General features: G+C 38.2%; 1 protein-coding gene across 1 annotated transcript in view; it reads right to left on the minus strand.

Moving 5' to 3' along the window:
* Positions 1-20407, minus strand: part of PARP4 (poly(ADP-ribose) polymerase family member 4) — a 36677-nt gene that overhangs the window by 1311 nt on the left and 14959 nt on the right. Inside the window, 15 exon segments of the mRNA XM_064449430.1 lie at positions 3727-3888; positions 4939-5040; positions 6161-6267; positions 6675-6837; positions 7158-7167; positions 7293-7321; positions 7323-7391; positions 10830-10868; positions 11141-11242; positions 13116-13196; positions 13593-13757; positions 16518-16682; positions 17164-17250; positions 17475-17606; positions 19894-20017. Coding sequence (XP_064305500.1) covers positions 3727-3888; positions 4939-5040; positions 6161-6267; positions 6675-6837; positions 7158-7167; positions 7293-7321; positions 7323-7391; positions 10830-10868; positions 11141-11242; positions 13116-13196; positions 13593-13757; positions 16518-16682; positions 17164-17250; positions 17475-17606; positions 19894-20017 — 1537 coding nt within the window.

Below are 20407 nucleotides of genomic sequence, written 5' to 3' on the forward strand. Positions count from 1 at the left end.
TGCCAGATGTTTGCTTAAATTCTCATGAAAACATCTATGAAAGAGATTCCACGGTTTTTCTTAGTAAGCTCTTACAACACTTCTCTGTACTGCTAGGGAGCGTTCTCCATTCACCAGGGCAGTGTAACACATTACCTGTGGTGGCTGTGGAATCTCCTGCTTCTGAATATTTTCAACAGTTGGACAAACAAACGTGGACTTATGTTCTGTACGCACTGGATCCTGCCTCAGCGGAAGCAATTGTGCTAAGTCTCTAACTACATTTCTTCAGAAAACAAAGTACCAAAGTGTGGTTCTGTGCAGCTCCTTAATTTAGAAGGGATAATGTGTTCATTCAAACACCTGTGAAAAGCCCATTAAACTAAAATAAATGACTTTTAGTCTGGTTTTATTATTGGTCTTTGCTGTTTGGTCCAGTATAAATTAAAACTAAAAGTTTGTTTTTTGTCAGAATAAAATCAGAATACAGAGTAACAGCAGAAAAAAAAAAAAAAGAGGACTCATTCCTCCTAACAAAACTGACCTATGTATTCACAAATTGACCTATGACCAATCAGAAAATCAGTGCAGGAGAAAAATAACTGTTCTGCTGTTTGCATTTCAAGGCACACTCTAGGAATTACAAAACATCCAACTGAAAACACTGATATGAAGATATTTATTCATTCTTTGTTTATCACATTCTCGTATCTGTCAAAACATCTGCCATATTTAACTGAATTACTACATTAAGCTTTCTTTACCATGTCATTAGAGTACATAAGATTTTAGGATAAATCAAAACAAAGATATTTATAAAAGTACTTTTATATATGGATTCAAGACACTGAAAATATATTTGGAAAGAACAAAATAGACATAGGAGAATTACTTTAAATATTTTTTTTTAAATCTCAGACAAACACAAAATCTGAAATCCACAATTAATTTAGGTGATTCAAATATTAAACTTCAGAAACCTTTGATACACTATCAAATGTCTGTAATTGGCATGGAACATTGTAGTTAGCCTACCTTATAAAAAACCCGTAAATAGTAAGAGCAAAGTAATTTTGAAACCACTCCAGTAGAAAGTACGCACAATGACAACACTAGCCTTTTCAAATTTATTTCAAACAAATTCCTTCTGAAAATTATTTTTGAAAGGTGCTAAAAAAAAGCATTTCTCTTACTCAAAAGAAACCATAAGGGTTCCCTCTTCTCTGCTGAGAATGCAAAGTCTCTATAAAATTATTAAGTGTACTATATTATGTTGTTAAATGCAGTATTAACAAAACCAATCCTATTTTATCTGACTTTCCCTGCCAAAAATTAGACAACTCTCATGATTAAAATGACCTGCCAAATGGTTTGCTACCCTCAGGTCAGATGGAAGACAGGCCTTCAACAGGATATTCAAGTACTTATTCTTTAATATTAAATACTTTTGAAACTCTACCCATCCTTGCAGCTTTATGTCTCAGAAAACCGCAACTGTAGACACACTTTTATAACCATTTGTTTAAGGTAATTTAGAAGATAATATATGATTTAAATGGATGTCTAGATAGTACTTACCCAAATTATGTAAAAAGTGAAAATGTAGAATATTAAGTTTAACTCGTGAAAAAAAACATGAGAAACTTTTCTTTTTAAAATTCAACAATTGGCAATTCTGCTGAAAAAGAAGAAATCTTGAACTGCACTTTGGGAGTTAATTCCCACATGAGTCAATCACAAGTCTACTACTCTAATCCGCATTGTATCCACGTGGCATATGGTAATGGTTCAATGTTTAGAAATCAGTTTATAAGTATCCTATCAAAAATACAGGAATAATATGTATCTCTTCTTAATGCCGAGTTTGGCTATACTACTTTCACATACAAACTTCATACACAAAATAAAGGTAATGACACACATACCAAACCAACAAAGCTAAATGTTACTTGCTCTGACCCCTACCTGCAGGATTCTTGGACAGTATGGTTTCATTCACTTTCCCTAGCAACTGGTCTGACTGTCCAGGGGAAGTTCCTGCTGCATCTCAGTGCAATCCTCTAAAACACAACTACTTTTTATTTTCTTGCATAATGTACATCATTTGCATGCACTTCTTCAACTTAGCTTCCCCTATATGTTCTTATACTTGTCTCAGGAAGTCTCCAAGCTGCAAACTGATGAAGGCTGTAAAAAGGTTCTGGAGGTGTATTACTACCTGTTGGCCCTGATTTTATTTTGTTCCTTACATATCATAGAATCACAGAATGACCTGAGTTGGAAGGGACCCACAATGGTCATCAAGTCCAACTCCTGTCCCTGCACAGGACAACCCCAAAATTCACACCATGTCTCTGAGGGCGTTGTCCAAGTGCTTCTTGAACAGCATCAGGCTCGGCGCCGTGCCTGCCTCCCTGGGGAGCCTGTTCCAGTGCTCCACCACCCTCTGGGTGAAGAACCTTTTCCTAATATCCAACCTAAACCTCCCCTGGCACATCTTCCTGCCATTCCCTCGGGTCCTATCATTGGTCACCAGATAGAAGAGATCAGCGCCTGCCCCTCCTCCTCCCCTTGTGAGGAAGCTGTAGACCATGATGACATCTGCCCTCAGTCTCCTCTTCTCCAGGCTGAACAATCCAAGTGACTTTAGCTGCTCCTCGTACAGTTTCTCTTCTAAACTTTTCGCCAACTTTGTGGCCCTTCTCTGGACACTCTCTAGTAGCTTTGTATCCTTAATGTACTGTGGGACCCAGAACTACACACAGCACTCGAGGTGAGACTGCACCAGCGCAGAGCAGAGTGGGACAATCCCCTCCCTTGACTGGCTGCAATGCAGTGCTTGATGCACCCCAGGGCACAGCTGGCCCTCTTGGCTGCCAGGGCACTCTGTTGGCTCATGTCCACTTGCCATCGACCAGAACCCCCAGGTCCCTCTCTGCAGAGCTGCTCTCCAGCCTCTCATTCCCCAGTCTGTATGTACATCCAGGGTTGCCGTGCCCCAGGTGTAAAATCTGACACTTGCCCTTGTTAAACTTCATACGGTTGGTGGTTGCCCAGCTCTCCAGCCTGTCCAGATGCCTCTGCAGGGCCTCTCTGCCCTTGGAGTGTCAACAGCTCCTCCCAATTTTGTGTCATCAGTGATCTTAATTAGTGTTCCTTCAAGTCCTGCATCCAAGTCATTTACAACAAGATTAAAGAGTACTGGCCCCAAGATGGATCCCTGCGGAACCCTCCTACTGACCAGCCGCCAGCCCAGTGTAACCCCATTTACTCTAACCCTTTGAGCCGGACCCATCAACCAATTGTTCAGCTGTTGCATTATGTGTTTATCCATCTGTATGCTAGATATTTTGTCCAGGAGGATACTGTGAGAGACACTATCGAAAGCTTTACTGAAATCCAAAAAGATCACATCGACTGGCTTCCCTTGGTCAACTAGGTGGGTGACTTTATCACAGAAGGAAATGAAGTTTGTTAGGCAGGACTTTCCCCTCGTGAACCCGTGCTGGCTGGGACAAATGACTGCGTTGTCTTTCAGGTGTTTTTCAATAACTCCCAGAATAATCTTCCCCATAATTTTACCAGGCACAGAAGTGAGACTGATGGGCCTGTAGTTACTGGGTCACCCCTGTTGCCCTTCTTGAAGACTGGGACAATGTTTGCCAGCTTCCAGTCCACTGGGACCTCTCCAGATTCCCAAGAGCATTGAAAGAGGTCTCACTATACATCAGCCAGCTCTTTAAGTACCCTCACATGAATCCCATCTGTCCACATCAACATACAGGGACCTAGCTGGAGCAGCAATTCCTGCACAAGTTCAGGGTTGATCAGGAGTTCATCATTCCCACAGTCATGGTTCTCTAGCCCAGGGCTCTGTGGGGTCTCTGAGCCCACCATCGGTGTTGAAGACTGAGGCAAAGAAAGCATTAAACATCTCTACCTTATCTATGTTCCTGTTCGTGAAGTGACCATTCTTATCGAGCAATGGGCCAATGTTATTTCTGGCCCACCTTTTTCCATTAACATATTTTAAAAAAAGCCCTTCTTATTGTCCCTGACAATACTGGCCAGTGTCAACTCTAATTGAGATTTGGCCACACATATTTCCTCCCTGCAGTGGCAAACAGCATCCCTATAGTCCTTCCATGTTGTCTGACCTCGCTGCCACTAGCCATATACTTTCTTTTTTTTCCTTATTTCTAGAATATCTCTGGTCAGCCAAGCCGGCTTTTTGCCTCACCTGCTTGACTTCCTACACTTTGGGATTGCCTGTTCCTGTGCTTTTAGGAGGTGGTACTTAAAAAGTGATCACCACTGATGGATCCCAGCACCTTCAAAAGCTTTTTCCCAGGGGACCTTACCAAGCAGTTGCCTGAGCAAACTGAACTCTGCTGTCCTCATGTTCAGAGTTCAGGTCTTGCTGGCAGCTTTTGTCCTGTCACTGCAGATTTTAAACTTGACTGTTCCATGGTCATTGTGGCCAAGGTGGACACCAATCTCCCACTCACGAGGCCCTCTCTGTTAATAAGTAACATGTCGAGGAAGGCTCCCTTCCTGGTTGGTTCCCTTAGTACTTGTACCAAGAAGTTGTCATCCAGATGGTTTAGGCACCTTCTGGACCTATTTGTCCCAGCCATGTGGTATTCTCAGTTGATATCTGGCAAGTTGAAGTCCCCCAAAAGGACAAAGGTGGATGACTTAGAGGCATCCCTTAGTTCCTTAAAGAGTAACTCATCACTGTCATCCTCCATTGCTGAATTGCCCATGAAAGCAATAAAAGATAGCATGACTGATGTAATCATACATTTGTAAAATATGTTTATAAACATTTTATACATGTATTTTACTTTATTTCATGACAGGATTAAAGTACAAATATTTTTTCCTATATTTACCTATATTTTATTATTACATATGTTTTTTTATAAGTAATGCACAAATAGACTATGGGTGCTGTGCCTGATTTTGGAGTGCAAAAATTTATTTCCAGTTTACAGAAGTCAACCTAATTCTCTGTTGAATCCTTTCCTTCTTCATTGTTATAAAGCGCCTTAATTGTTCCTGGAGAGGATAATGTTAGTCACTAAGAATCTTACCACCATTACCCATGCAGCTACTATATCGTGATACAAAGTAATTGCATCTAGAAGTTTAAAAACCACCTCTCTTTTTGAGGTTGACAATGGTTCATTCTCTCCCGCTTAGGAAAACATTTGCACAAACATCAGCTACAGCTACAGACCCTGTTTAGCAAAATTACAAGGAATGAAATAATTCCTAAGTTAGTGAGATATTTTTTCTCCTTCTAATCAAAACTGTATGTCTTCTTGTATTATGCACATTATCATTATACTCTCATCTGCATATTCAAAATTAAAATAAATTTATTGTTTCAAATAAAAATTTCTTACCCTGTTCTATCTTACACTGGGCAAATCCAGAGTAAAATTTGACTCTGGAGATGTTATCATCACTTATTGGCTCTGATTTTATACCGATTCTTAAGCATGATGGATTGCCCATGAAAGGAACAAAAAAATAGCATGAATTTGATGTCGTCGTGCTCTTCATAAAATCAGTTTATAAAGCAAAGAAAACAAAATAATTTACAAAATATTTATCCCAGGGCAGGACTGAAGATAATTTTTCCTTCTACTCATATCTTATTTTTAGGTAATGCATGAATAGAAGATGGGTACTGCACCTGATTCTGGAGCTCAGGAACTCAATTCCTATTTACCAAACTGAATGGAAGTCTTTGCTGAATCCTCTGTGTTGGCATAAAGCACCAAGATTGTTCCTAAACAAAGTGTAATGTTCTTTAAGAATCTTATTCCAACACCATTACCCATGCTACTACTTCATGATACAAAGTAATTCCATTTAAAAGTCACCTGTTACAGTAGTAAGGGGAAAGTGGCAGAATTCAGAGTATGAGATTTATCACTTTGAAAAAGAATAACTAAAAAACAATCAAACAAAAAGAATGCTCTCTGTATTTCAGGTTCAGATTTCTTGAATTGGAAAGTAGCCTCATCACCAGCCTTACCATGTTCTTTTTTGGCTGTACATCCATGAACCTTGAAACACAAATGTTTAAGGCAGTTTTCATTAGCTGAATGCAGCTACACGACAAGTGTAGCATCCTATATATATAAAAGATGACTGATGGAAGACTTACCACAGCCTTAAACTCCTCAGTAAATCCTTCTTGAGGAGCTGTAACATCAGGGTGATGTGCTGCCTTTTCCTTACACCTTGACCATGGGAATGCTTCTTTTCTATAAGCTTAAAAAAAAGGAAATTTGGGACTAAATTGTTTTTCAACATTAGTCTTTTCAGAATGTGCATGAAAGGTAGGTGAATCAGTAGTAAACCCTGCATGGGAGCAACATAAGAAAAAGAAACTTGTTTCATGCCTCCCACCAACTTTTGAAAAGAATAGGAGGGGGAGGAGGAGCAGGTTCAAGAACATCCACACAAACATCTGGTTTTGTAAGTGCAGGTGTCTGAAGTGATTTTTGCTGAGTCAGTTAAATTCTTCCTCCTGGCTTAGGTTTAAAACCAAATAATGAGAAAGGTTTAGCAGCTTGCAGCAAAGAAGGTCATATGCTGAAGGTGACTTTTTCCAGATGATCTCTCCTTTGTGATAGTGCTACCTAAACCGAAATTTTATTTGAGACTGTGAATATTACTTTCAAATTCAGAACCATTTACAAATCCCTGTGCCATGCTTTTTGGTGAGAGGCTCTTCTGACTAACAGGAACTTCTTCAGGTTGAAATTAGAGGGTTTCAGTTTCACCTTTCTCTCTTAGGAAATCAGCTGAATTGATACCATCTACTGCTGTGGAACATGCCTGTTTAGTAAAGTTACAAGGAAACAAAATAATTTCAGAATTAGTAAGATACTTTTCTCTTTTTAATCACTACAGTATTTCTTCTTATACTGTGTGCAGTATCATTATAGTGTCATTCATATGTTCAAAAGGAAAGTAATATATTGGTTAAACTAAAAATCTCTTACCCTAGTCTACCTTATTCTGGGCAAATTCAGAGGAAAGTTCAACTGTGACAAAATATGAGCCAAGAGGTATTGTACATTATTAAGATAGAAATTATTAATACAATGATGATTATAAGCCAAGGAAGTTCCACTGTACAATACTGTAGTACATACAGCACCACAACTGGATAATATACAAAAACCGTTAGCAATAAGAACTTATATTAAATGTAGTTACCACGGCATCAAAGGAAATTTCTTAATAAGCAGCCAGATTCTTTGGCCATTTAAGAATAAGAAGCCATTGACTTTTGGTCCCAGTCCATGTAAGGTAAAAAAATCTACATCTTCCTGGGCTATAATTTCCAGGATGTTTGGAGCATCAGCAGAACAAGTTTCATTAGGATCCTACATTAAAATGCATCACAGTTACAAACCTGAAAATTCTCTGGCATTATAGAGACAGTGCATTTCTCTTTGTGAGTTTGAAATGTGTTGAAAACAGGAAATAAGCAGATAACAGAGTACATGAAAAATACTCAGTATATACAAAAACCAGTAAAGGTAACTTCATGTTTTTTACTATATTGAGGGACAACGTATTGCCAGTAATTAGACTCACATTAAATATAAAGGCATACAGTATATTTGTATGTATAATTTGTGCAAATCCACATAATTGAAATAAAATCAGAATCTTGCACAGTTCTTTTTGTCAGAATCCTATTGCCACCCTTTAAAGGAATGCAAACACAAGCATTATGTACTTAAAATACATTGCATTCTGCAAAATCATGTTAAGAAGACAAATTACATAGCAGTGCCAAGCTGAAAGGGCTAGTCTGGGTATTTCTGCCTTGTACTGCATTGTCTTATGTAGGTGCTTTTGCCTTAAGATATCTGCAATGTTTTGTTCCACTGGGTTGAAAAAGTCATCCTAGACTAGAAATGAGATTAAAGATATTATATTTACAAACTTAGTTAAAACTTAACATTCCAGAAGTCTGTTTAAAGAGGCATCATACCAACAAGGGGAAACTTAATCCTTTGAAGAATTGCAAAAACAGATACATAAAAATCAGAATGACAGATAATAATCTGTTGATACCCTTTGTAAACAACCAGTTCATGAAGTCACACAGGTGTTCCCTTGCTAATCTGCAACATATTTTTTCTTCTAAATATTGCTTCTGTTAGGTACCAGATGGAATATTCAGGTGCATTACAGAAAGATATTTAAATTGACTCAGTTGATTTATCTTATTTTGAAAAGTACTCCTTGGCCTGGGAATTTCTAATAACTTCACAGCATTACATTTTATAGTTGCTTTTCAATCAGATGTTTTTTGGAATGCATGTCTGTCTTTTGATGTTTAATTGCAAATGTTGGAGTTGTTACTCAGAAAAGCAATATTTACAGAAAAATCTAACTCTTATAATGTACATATGCTACTGGTATTGATTTTTTCATAATAATGTAGACATCAAGATGAAACAGTAAAAATAGGAAAAGTATAATTGTTTTATCCAGCAGCTCCATTGAATTCTTCATTCAGGCCCACTTTCATATATATTAATAAACCATATGAAATAGTAAATTGTGATGATGAAAGAACTGTTTTGGACACTGTAAAAAGCTATAAAAGTTCTCCGTTTTGAACTTCATAAGGTTCCTGTCAGCCCGTTTCTCCAGCCTATCAAGGTACTTCTGGATGGCAGCATGACCCTCTGGTGTATCAGCTACTCTTCCCAGTTCCTGTCATCCAGAACATTAATGAATATTTTCAGCAGGACAGGCCCCACTATTGGCACCTGGGGTACACTGGTAGTCACTCATCTCCAACTAGACCTCCTGCCACTGATCACCACCCTCTGGGCCTGGCCATTCAGCCAGTTTTCAATCCACCTCACTGTCTGCTCATACAGCCCATATTTCATCAGCTTCTGTAGGAGGATCATATGGGAGACAATGTCAAAAGCCTTACTGAAGTCCAGGTAGACAATATCCATGCTCTCCTCGCATCTACCATGTCAGTCATTTCATCTTTTATCAGGTTGATCAAGCATGACTTCCCCATGGTGAATCCATGTTGACTACTTCTGACGACTTTCTTATCCTTCATGTGCCTGGAAATGGTTTCCAGGATTAGCTGCTCCACCACCTTCCTAGCAATCAAGGTGAGGCTGACCAGCCTGTAGTTCCCTGGGTTCTCCTTCTTGCCCTTCCTGAACATAGCTGTGATACTTGCTTTCCTCCAGTCTTTGGGCACTTCTCCCATTTGCCATGATCATTTAAAGATTTTTGAGAGTGGCCTTGCAATGACACCATCCAGCTCTTTTAGGTCTTGTGGGTGAATCCCACCAAGACCCATGGACTTATGTATGTTCAATTTGCTTAAGTATTCCTTGACCTGACCCTCTTCTACCAAGGGTACATCTTTCTTGCTCTAAACTTTCCCCCTGGTCTCTGGGGCCTTGAATTTCCAAAGGTTGGTCTTGCTAGTAGACTGAAGCAACAAAGCTATTCAGTACCTCACCCTTTTTCATGTCCTGTGTTACCAGTTCCCCTGCCCCATTCAACAGCAGGCCTACATTTTCCCTAGTCTTCCTTTTGCCACTTACGTTCTTACAGAAGCGCTTCATGTTGTCTTTGAAATCCCTTACCAGATTCAACTCCATGTGGACTTTGGCTTTCCTAACAATGTCTCTGCATGCTTAGATAGTGTTGTGATATCCCTTCCAGGTTACCTGTCCCTGCTTCCACTGTCAGTATACTTCCTTTTTATGTTTGAATTTTTCTAGGAGTTCCTTGTTCATCCAGGCTCACGCCAGGCCTCCTGGTATTTTTGCCTGACTTCCCATTCCTTGGAACAGACTGCTCTTGATCTTGGACGAAATTATCCATGAATCTGAAATAGTGATTATACTTAATCCCTATAATCAGTGATGAGAAAAAGACTTCTTGAGAAAATTAATCTGAACTGTTTTAGGTATTTAACTTTAGGATAAGATGAATCAAGCTCTAGAAATATCTATGTATTTCCATTCACTGTGAGAGATAGGCAAATGTGACTAATTTTTTGCTAAATGTACACACACATATATGGTCAGGTGAATTCCCATTCTCTGTGCCCCATCTAATACTTAATCCAAGTGATTCCATCTTGCTTGTCATGATACAGCTTTCCATTTGAAAACCCTTCTTACTGACCCTTGAATTTCAAGGTGGTCATTTCTATGTATTTCTTTCCATTTGCTGCAAAGCTTTTGTTTACTGAAAACAAGTGAAAAAGTTACATAGTTTATTGCAATATTAAAGAGAGATTTTTCAAGTTTTGCCTTCCTTGTGACTTCCACCTGACACAGACTCCCCTAGAATGACTTTTGCCAATACAAAATGCACCAATCACCAATCACCAATCCATGGCTAGAGTGGCTAGTTTGCTATAGTTTGGCATCCTTACTTTTTATTAGAAAGGGTTCTGTGGCTTATGCACCAAGGATTGAAGAGTACGCTTCATCTGGCCTTGTCCTTTGATCTGTCTGTCTCCCACACCACTATGAGGAATTACAAACCCTTGTAGCAAATCACAACAGGAACACACAGATTGACAAACTTTGATTGTAAAGTAAGGACAAGCAATATAAGAGATAGAAAAAGAAAATAATTTGCTATATTGCAGAAGAAACCAAAATAACATAAAAAATAATAGCTTTAGCTCTATTGTAAAAGAATAATCATTGTTCAGTAAAAGGAAGACTGGTTTTGATATGTACAAGGTTACATAATTTAGGGTTTTTTGACAGAGAAGCTAGTGGGAACAAGATATTATATAGAAAACACACCCTTTTCTCAACCGCAACAAAGCTTGTAAACTGGCTTATCTGTCACAGGAAAAGAAGAATCGCCAATGGCCTACAATGACATAGATTAGGAAAAACACACACACATTTTGCCAATAGAGGGCGTTCTTATAGTAGGAAGAAGAAAAGACTGTCCCAAATTTTTCAAAATCTTATATGGGAGGATATTACTATATGGTGACTTTAACCTGAAAATTATATTAGAATTGCAACCTTCTAGTTACATTTAACAAAGGAAGAAAATACTTTCTGTTCCACTGAAATGTTTGCTATTTAGCATTTTAAATGCATACTTTTAATTTCAGATTATCAAACCTCATGTCTGTTTCATTCTTATGAAGAATCCCATCTTCATAGTCATTAATAAAAGCTCTTGCTGCAAGTTTGTGCAGGACCTAGAAAGAAAACTACAGTGATGGTAAGAGAGTAACTATTTTTTTTTTAATTCTTCCTTTCATTTATGAGGTCCAGCTTCAGGCAGTTAACTTCCATATTTACACAGAATCCCATTCCCTCAGGAAGGGTCAGGCTAATTTTCCATTTGAAAACAATCACAACCTGCACCTAAGGGACATTTTTATTTCACTTAATTTCAGGAAAATAAAAAATACCCAGCTTTTTACTTATTATGCACATACTCTCTACAGTCAAGGGTGAGGAAAAAAAAGCAGACATGTAAACAAACAGAAAAACTCCACCAGGCAATTAATCCCAACTTGAAATGGCTAACTAAAATGCATAGGAAGAATGCCCCTTCTGGATGTACACATTTTTCTCCAGTGACTGTGAACAGAGGCTGGACAACTACCTCATTTAACCAACAATATCTATATAGGTTAAGTTAGGTAAATTAATCCTGTCCATAGAAATACAGAATTTGGAGATAAAGTGAGTCTAGAGTATTCAACTTCAAAAAAATCATTATGTTTACCATAATCAAGTAATTTTTGACTTAAGGGGCTGTATGCAGAAAAGGGAAATACTGAGCTGTACTAACCAGAAATTACTTTTTTGAACTAAACTAGTCTTTCATAGAAAAGCAAAACTTTTTTTGTCTCTTCAATATGTTAAAGGTAACAAAGAGAGGGAGCTTTTTGGGGGACAATGTGGTAAAGCCCAGCTGTATTCCAGTTCCAATTGCCCTAACATTCCCACTAGCTTATTGGCTTATTTTACGAAGAATATGATAGATGCCAAAGAAAGCCATTGCTGAAGAAAACCTCTTAAGCAAATATTTACTTTTTGAGCTAAGGTAAATTGGCAAAAGAAACAGGTAGGAATTCTCAGGGTTCATCTAAAACATCAAGAATTAATAATTTTTTCTAATTTTGACCCTGTTTTTTATAATTTTGCCATTTCAGTTTACAACTTTCAAAACTTTTTTTTTTAACGGCACCCGAAATTTATAGTACAGGTATTTTTCCAAAAGCAAAAATTCATTATGGCAAGCAAATACATTGCTTCTGCTTGCCAATTCTATTTGCCTGTAGAAGGGCATATCCCTGGACACCAACTGTCCTTATGGAAAACAACACAACCAACATGTCCCTGGAAACCAACCCATGATAGTAACTTTCAAAATAAATTACACTAAATAGGGAATAAAATAATTTATATTTGAAAACTAATCAGCTTCCAGTAGTGGGGAAAAGGTGACAGTCATATCAGAATTATTACTGAAGGTTGCCTATTTTGATTTTTCAAGGGTGGACAGCTGTTAGATTTAATAAATGGTTATTTTTAGCCTGTTTTCCTTTTAAAAATGGGTGCTGTGCTTTCCTCTATGTAGACTCCTTACTTTATTGGTAGTGAAGCAGAGGAAAGGCTAGTAATGCTTTATTGTCTCTTTTTTCATACATTTCTGGAGATGACAGACTAGTGATGAGATGTTCCACATAGCAAAAATTTACAACATGAAAGAGAATGCTGCAACAGCTTCTTCATAGAGGTCATCTGAGGAACAGCCAACCCAAGGATAAAGCTGGAGCTCAAATGTGCTGCCAAAATAAGAAGCAGCACTTCCTATTCTGAGGAGCTTAAGTTTTGTGTTAGAAAGCATAGAGAAAGGTGACGTTTCTATGTAAACCAGTTTCCCTTTACAAGTCTGTAAGCTGAAGGTCTGTGTAAGACATTAGAAGCAAAAATAAAAGTGCAAGAGCTGCTGAAAACAGGGGTTTCAATTCCTTCAGAAGAGCATGAAGCAGCATGTAGTTGTTTAAAGCAGCTTGTCTCACTACAGCATGTAGAAAAAATGTTGGCCAAACTCACTGTTCCTGTTGTCTTCTGTAGTTCCGTAGTTGACACCACAGTCTGTAGTTCTTGGTCATTTATTACTGCTCTTAAGGTGGCCTAAAAGGAGAAAAAAAATACTGTTTCCTTCTCTTTTATGTTATGTTACCAGCACACATGCATGCTGTTCTGTCTCTCGAATATAACTCAAATCTGTAAGTCTTTGCATGTCTAGGTTTATAAATATTTCCCCTTACAACAAGGGGACAGTCACAAGTAAAGGAATCCTCTATTTATCAAAGCACAATGATAAGAACATTAAATTAGGCAACTTCTTCCTCTCTCCTTCTTAGAGGGAAGACTAATAATGACAATTAAATAGTAATTTAATTATATTTAACAATGAAAAAGAAGCTAAGCACATGCTGCATTGACGTTATCTAATACAACATGATATTTCCTTTGTGATTGTTTTACATATGAATTTCTATCCAGTAGTGCGTGTGCATTCTTTACCTGGGTACAGTGAGGGATGAATCCATAGACAAGAAGTCTCTCATTTTTAAAGAAAGACTATATTTGAGCAGCAGCCTGCATTGGCTCTGGTGCACATGTATTAAACTGTTGCCATTTAATAGAAACGGAGCTGCATCCTGGAGAAAATATTCTAGATACCTGGCTCTGTATCGGTGTAAAGCAGCAAAACAAATTAGCTCTGTTTGTTAGTAGGCTTTCAAAAGAAAATCTCTCAATAGAAAAATAACATATTTACCATATGAATGGAACTGATTACTTTTTTTTTTTTTCCAACAACTAAAACTAGCGGCATACTATTACTGGTAAAAATTAGTCTAATGTTTGGAGGTAATAAAGTGAATCACTCAGCCATTATTGTACTGGCTTCTGGAACAATAAGCCTTCTTTTAAGTAAATGCTGAAATTTAAGAGTAAAGTTTCTGTTCATCATGGCTGCTAAACAGGCTAGGGAATATGGCCCGCTACACTTAGCACCATCTCCTACATGTGAACTCTGAGAGATGTGAACAGTTCTGCACGTCTCCATGACCTGCTCTGTATATTTCTGCATATATGACTCAAATGACAGGCAGAATAGCAAGAGGAGAAATCTGCTTTCATCCATTCCCCTAGGCAAAAATGTGCCAGCTACTAGCCTTGCTGCAGCACCTTCTCTACTGTCACCCTTCCAAGAGGGACCAGATTCAAGGCATAGGGTAGTGCTGTAGACACAGAACTATGGAGGGAAACTGAAAAGCACTGCACATGGCGTCCTAGATTGCCCGAAACTTCTAGGTGCATCAACAGTCAAACGTTACAGAATACAATTGCTACAGGCCTCATCACTGTTGCAAGGATAATATAGATGGACTGTGACCTATGACAGAAGTAAAGCCATGTTTTTCCATTCAGGGACAACTCTATGTAAATAATTGTCAATTATATATAAATAATTGACATTTTAAAATTTTTTTCTGGGTTGGTGTTATTGTACTTACAAAGAAAAGTACAGGAGCTCTCTCAAAAATAATAGAAAAAGTAAAATAAGTCATGGCTTTCTTGTTTTCTTTTACACATTCAGTGACCAATCTGAATGAGAAGGTAGGACAACTACAGTGACAAATTCCCTCCCTTATCAAACAACTGACGGTTCTCTACAGCTCTCCTATCCCTTCCTATAGGCCATGCGTTCCTGCTGAAAATAAGGTACCTTTGTAATAGTAAAACTAAATACTTGTCTTTCTCACTTGGTATCAATTTATATTTAAAATAAAAGAAGGGTTAATAGACAAGCATCTCTCCTTCCACCTTCTAGCAAATGTTTCTTGAACTATCTTATTGTAATAGCAAAGCCACGTGATCCCATGAAAAGCAGTAATTCCCATTTTGAGATTAGCACATTAATGTTAACATTAATGTTAGTGGTCTAGAGGTAACATTAAAAGCTGTGCCAGCTCAGACTACCAGCACTGAAACATCCATCGCCAGGCCTAGTTCCTTCATATCAATAACCAATAATCAATGAATGTAAATATGCTGAACATGAACATAAGGAGTGTAATCCTGACTCCAGCCAAAGCTCTCTGTTCAGCCAGGCCGGTGGTCTTCCCCACTGGCTCACCTTTCAGCATGTGGGGACAGCCTGCTCCTGAGCCTTTAAGATTTCCTCTTGAAGAACGTCCGGCCTTCCTGGACTCCTTCACCCTTCAGGCCTGCCTTTCAAGGGACTCTGTCAACCAGGCTCCTAAACAGGCCAAAGTCTGCCCTCCAGCAGTCCAAGGTGGCAGTTCTGCTGCCCCCCTCCTTACTTCTCCAAGAATCAAAAACTCATCATTTTGTGATCACTGTGCCCAAGACAGCCTTGAACTTTGAACCTTGAACACCCACAAGTCCTTCTCTGTTCGCAAACAACAGGTCCAGTGGGGTGCCTTCCCTAGTTGGCTCACTCACCAGCTGTGTCAGGAAGTTATCTTCCACACACTCCAGGAACCTCCTAGACTGTTTCCTCTCTGCTGTACTGTATTTCCAGCGGACATCAGTTAAGTTCAAGTTCCCCATGAGAACAAGGGCTAGTGATTGTGAGACTTCTCCCAGCTGCTTATAGAATATTTCATCCACCTCTTCAGTATTTTGTCTGGCTCTTAATGTATGTCGTTCCTGACACTTTTATCACCCTGGAGGTCCTTTCTGTTATTATATCAGTAAATTGGGATTGCATGCAACCCTTTTTACTTCATTTAATCATATAGCTTTGTAATCTGAGCATCATAGCAGCTAAAATTAAGATGAATGGATGCATGTTTACCAAGGACACAATGAACCTCAGAACTCAGTATAATACAGCTCTGAAGCACAACATGTGATTGTTGAACAGTCAGACATATGAGACAGCTATATGATCTCACAGGGACTAGGACTACAAGGACCATTTTTGTCTCTTTGCCACCATTTAAACACAGAGAAGACCTCCCCTCCCACCTGGAGAATTCAAGAGCCATCAATGGCTTCCAAAGGAACAGATGAGCAACCTTGTCCCTGAAGCAGAGAAGGATAATAATGGAGTGTTCAGCAGATGCTCAGCTGCTATTTCATGGAGATAATATGTCTTTGCAAGCCAAAGGAGGAAGAGCAGCACAGAAACAGCAGATAACTTCAAATATGAGATCTAACATGTGCCAACTCAAGTCAACTTTCTAAATCCTGCAGGAGCAAATACATCCTCGGAGATAGTTAGAGGCTTTCTACCAATTGCAGCATTCCTAAGTTTGTGTTCACATTGTGTTATGACAAGAATGGTTACAATTACCTTCTAACAAAAGAGAAGACATGAAAAGGAAAACAATTTTGCTAAACTACAATTCCCTAGGCACAGAAGTTTTGCATCAAAACAAGAAGATGCTATTTTAAGGTTGTATTTTAACAAACCTGCATCTTTTCATTTAATGCTTTGTTCTGTTGCCATGGTGACAGAGAAGCAGGCATATGAAAGGTGATACAAAGATGCTGGAAACTCAGTTCAGTGTTAGAGGTGATTTTGATCACAGCTGTAGAATTTGGAGATAAGTTTCCAATACATATTACAAAAATATCCTAAAATAAACCCAAATTAAAAAACACAAACTAGCTTTACTGATATCATTAAAGCCTATGTTTTCTGAAACAATAATTTAAGTGGTGTTTAGGTACACCGAAAACAAATGCTAACACAGAAACAACTCTTTGGCTTTAGTAAAGTGTAAGGAAAAATGGGACTATGATTTGAAACATCAAACTTCCAATAATTCCCTAATTCCTAGCAAAAATTGATCAATAGTAACTGAATAAATTAATCTTCTACCAAAAAACCAACCAACCAAACAAAAAAACCCCACCACCTGAAAGAAATAGCTGTTTTATTGAAGACATAGCACATATTTAAAGAAACATGAGTTGTTAAAAATGATCAAATGTATGGCCCAAGTAAGTTCTAGTAAAAAGGAGTTTCCCAACAAAGACATGATTCAGCAAAGAATCTCTAATTGGACAGCTGCAAAATTTTCATGTAGGTACTAAACCACAATATTCAACATACCGGTGCATCCTGGTCCGGTAGATAAGCTCCATCACCTTGACTGATAGCTTTCCGATATTCCCCATGTGCTTGTTTCTTTTCTTTAACCTATGAAAGATTGTTCCAAAATAAGTAATTTCATCTCTACAGACAAAAAGCTTAACTAATATTCTCTTAAATGACATGACTACCTTGAAATCCAGCCAAGTGGTAACAACAAAGGACATGAGAGAAACCAAAATTAGTGTTGCACATCTTCATTACTAATGAAGGGCTTTCAGATCTTGAGATTGAAGCAGCTACACCAAAGGCAAAGTACAATAACATTTTACCTCTCCAGTGATGTGTTTTGCATTGATTAAAGCTTCAAATCCACAAACGGCAGCTGTATCATCCAAAGGAAAGACATATTTTGCTTTAGTTGGTTTACTGTTTTGATTGGTGTAGGTCTGAAACATTACTAGCTAAAATGAATATTTTTTGCGTAACAGTGGTGTTAAAATGTGATTAAAACATCAATACTTTAAGTGTAACAGCATAACTGCTTTGCACCACAAAATGCCACAACTGGAACTTCTATATTTACCTTAGAAATGAAAGTATAACATTGATCAGTGTTTGATAAATAGATATCTCCAGAAACATGCAAGAAGCTGTAGAACTTTTAATCTCTAAATCATTAATTGAATCTCTTCCAGAAGAACAAACCATGACCTTCTAAAAGTTATCTGATATACTGGCACAGCTGGAGCTGTCAAGCTATTGCCTACAAAAGAATTCACCACTGCAGCGTTTATAATATTTTCAAGCCAGTAAGGACTGTCATGGTTCAGCCCCAGTCAGCAACTAAACACCACGCAGCCACTCGCTCACTCCCCCCACCCCTGTGGGATGGGGGAGAGAATCGGAAGAGCAAAACCAAAAAAAACCCCAAACTTGTGGGTTGAGATAAGAACAGTTTAATAATTAGAATAAAATAATATTGATAATAATATTGATTACTATAATAATAACAATAATGATAATATAATAAAAAGGAAAAGGGGAAAAGGGAAAAAACCAGAAACACAAACAGTACAACCGCTCACCACCCGCTGACTGATGGCTGCCTGTCCCCAAGCTGCAATTGTTGCCTCCCTCCCCTGGCCAGCTCCTCCCAGTTAACATACTGGGCATGACGTTATATCCCTTTGGCCAGTTTGAATCCGCTCTCTCTTAGCTGTGCCCCCTCCCCTCCCGGCTTCTTGTGCACCCAGCAGAGCATGGGAAGCTGGAAAAGTCCTTGACTAGTGCAAGCACTACCCAGCAACAACTAAAACATCTGTGTGTTATCAACATAGTTTTCATACTAAGTCCAAAGCACAGCACTAGGCCAGCTGCAGTGAAGAAAATTAACTCTATCCCAGCTAAAACCATGACAGGACTAAACAAGAAGGAAGAGTAAACCTCCACAAAAAATTGGCCTATTTTTATGATATACTAAAAGGGATGCTTGGAAAAGCCTATGTTACTTATCTATGCATAGTATCCATCTTCTAATGACAGAATTTTTGCCTCTGAGTTGGCAGATTGCATCTGCTTTCTTCTCACATCTGCTCTTCTGCTTACTTGCCAAGTGTCATAACAAAACTCTAGCAATTGCTAGTTCCCCTTTGCTGCCATTCTTGTTGTCCCTTGCTGTTCAATCATTTCTGGTTTATGCTCTGTACCTCAGCCTTATAGACTGTTTTCTGCTTTGACAGACTGGGTCATAGAACAGATACCACTGGATAGTAATTCATTCCATAAGAAACAAGACAAAAAACCCAAACCAAAACAAAAATCAAACAACCCCCCGTGACAATCCCTCATGACAACAGTTGTTCAAAGGAATCAGGCTGATCAGACAATAGTTGGGAGTGTCAGAACAGTTTAAGCACATTCTCATTTGCAGACAATTCTTTCAAACCCTTTTCTCTCCTGTTTTCCCGTTTTCTTTTTTAATGCTTTAGCAACAACACAGAAAAAACATTATTTACTTTTAGGAAGCTATTTTGGCACTGGAGACCCCTGAATACAGATTCTTGTGGAGAGACACACATGTGACAGAACCCAGTAAAGCCATAGCTTTAGCATGATTGAGACTGCTTCAGGCAGGATGCAGTTGAAGGTGGAGGAGATTGTAGAATTATGCCCTATGATTGGTAAAGACCTGTGACTTGACAGAATGTCTTCTTAGGGCATACGTACTAAAAACCAGGGTGGGCCCTTATTTAGTCTGCTTAGCTAACTTTTATTAGCTAATTTTCAGGTTAGAATAGCAAGTTCTTTTCTATGGATTGACATTTTAATTGTGGCAGCTAATTTAGGTTGTCTAACCAAAGTGAAAAACAAACCACAAATACATTTCCATAAACCTTCAATCATTCTAGGTACTTCTCATTGGTTTATAATGCAGCTGGCAAACAGATTGGCAAGAAGAACTTTTAAACAGAACATAATGCATACACTACTGCAGAAAGTTTCTTTACAGTGGTGACTCAACTATGCATAGGCAGAAAACAGACTGAAAAAGAAAGCCAAGCCTTTCACTGTCCGAAGAACTTCTGGCATTTGTTTGATTATACAAATGCCAAATTTAAGTTTAGTTTTATTTTAGTTAATTTTGCAATTAACTAAACACTAAATAGCATTTTGACTAAAACACTACTTTAAAAATGGATTAATTTTTCAGGGCTGTTATGGAAAAGGACAATAAATAGCATACTCTACCTGTGCTACATAGCCTATTATCCTAGCCTTGATATAAACACTTCCCAGAGGGACAAGATTTCCCAGTCTGTCCCGAAGACCAATTTTTACAGGATTTGAAAGATTTGCATTTGGTAATGCATAGCTAAAACAAAGAGTTTATGAAAGATCAAAAAGATATTTTTTTAAATATACATTTGGGAAAGGTGACTGAAACTAATCCTATATCAACAGTTCATGTTTATTTATGAAATTCACAACACAGAAGTAACACTCAGTTCCTGTTATGAATACTTGTGTTGTATTGCTGACCTGTATTGCTGTCTGTCTAAGGGTTCATAAGTTCATGATAGTTCTTTAAGGTCTTTGTTTAGAACCTTGCATTTGAATTATTTAAAGACCATCTGATGATTTACGCAAAAGTGCTTCCTGTGCTTCTCTTGAAACACACTGTGATGGGAGGAGTTGCAACTGCTGTTGGTAATTATGCCTATAGGAAATCTGTTAAACAGATGCTACAGAGATGCCACATGGT

The sequence above is a fragment of the Phalacrocorax carbo genome, chromosome 1 (assembly GCF_963921805.1).
Source record: "Phalacrocorax carbo chromosome 1, bPhaCar2.1, whole genome shotgun sequence".
Lineage (NCBI taxonomy): Eukaryota > Metazoa > Chordata > Aves > Suliformes > Phalacrocoracidae > Phalacrocorax > Phalacrocorax carbo.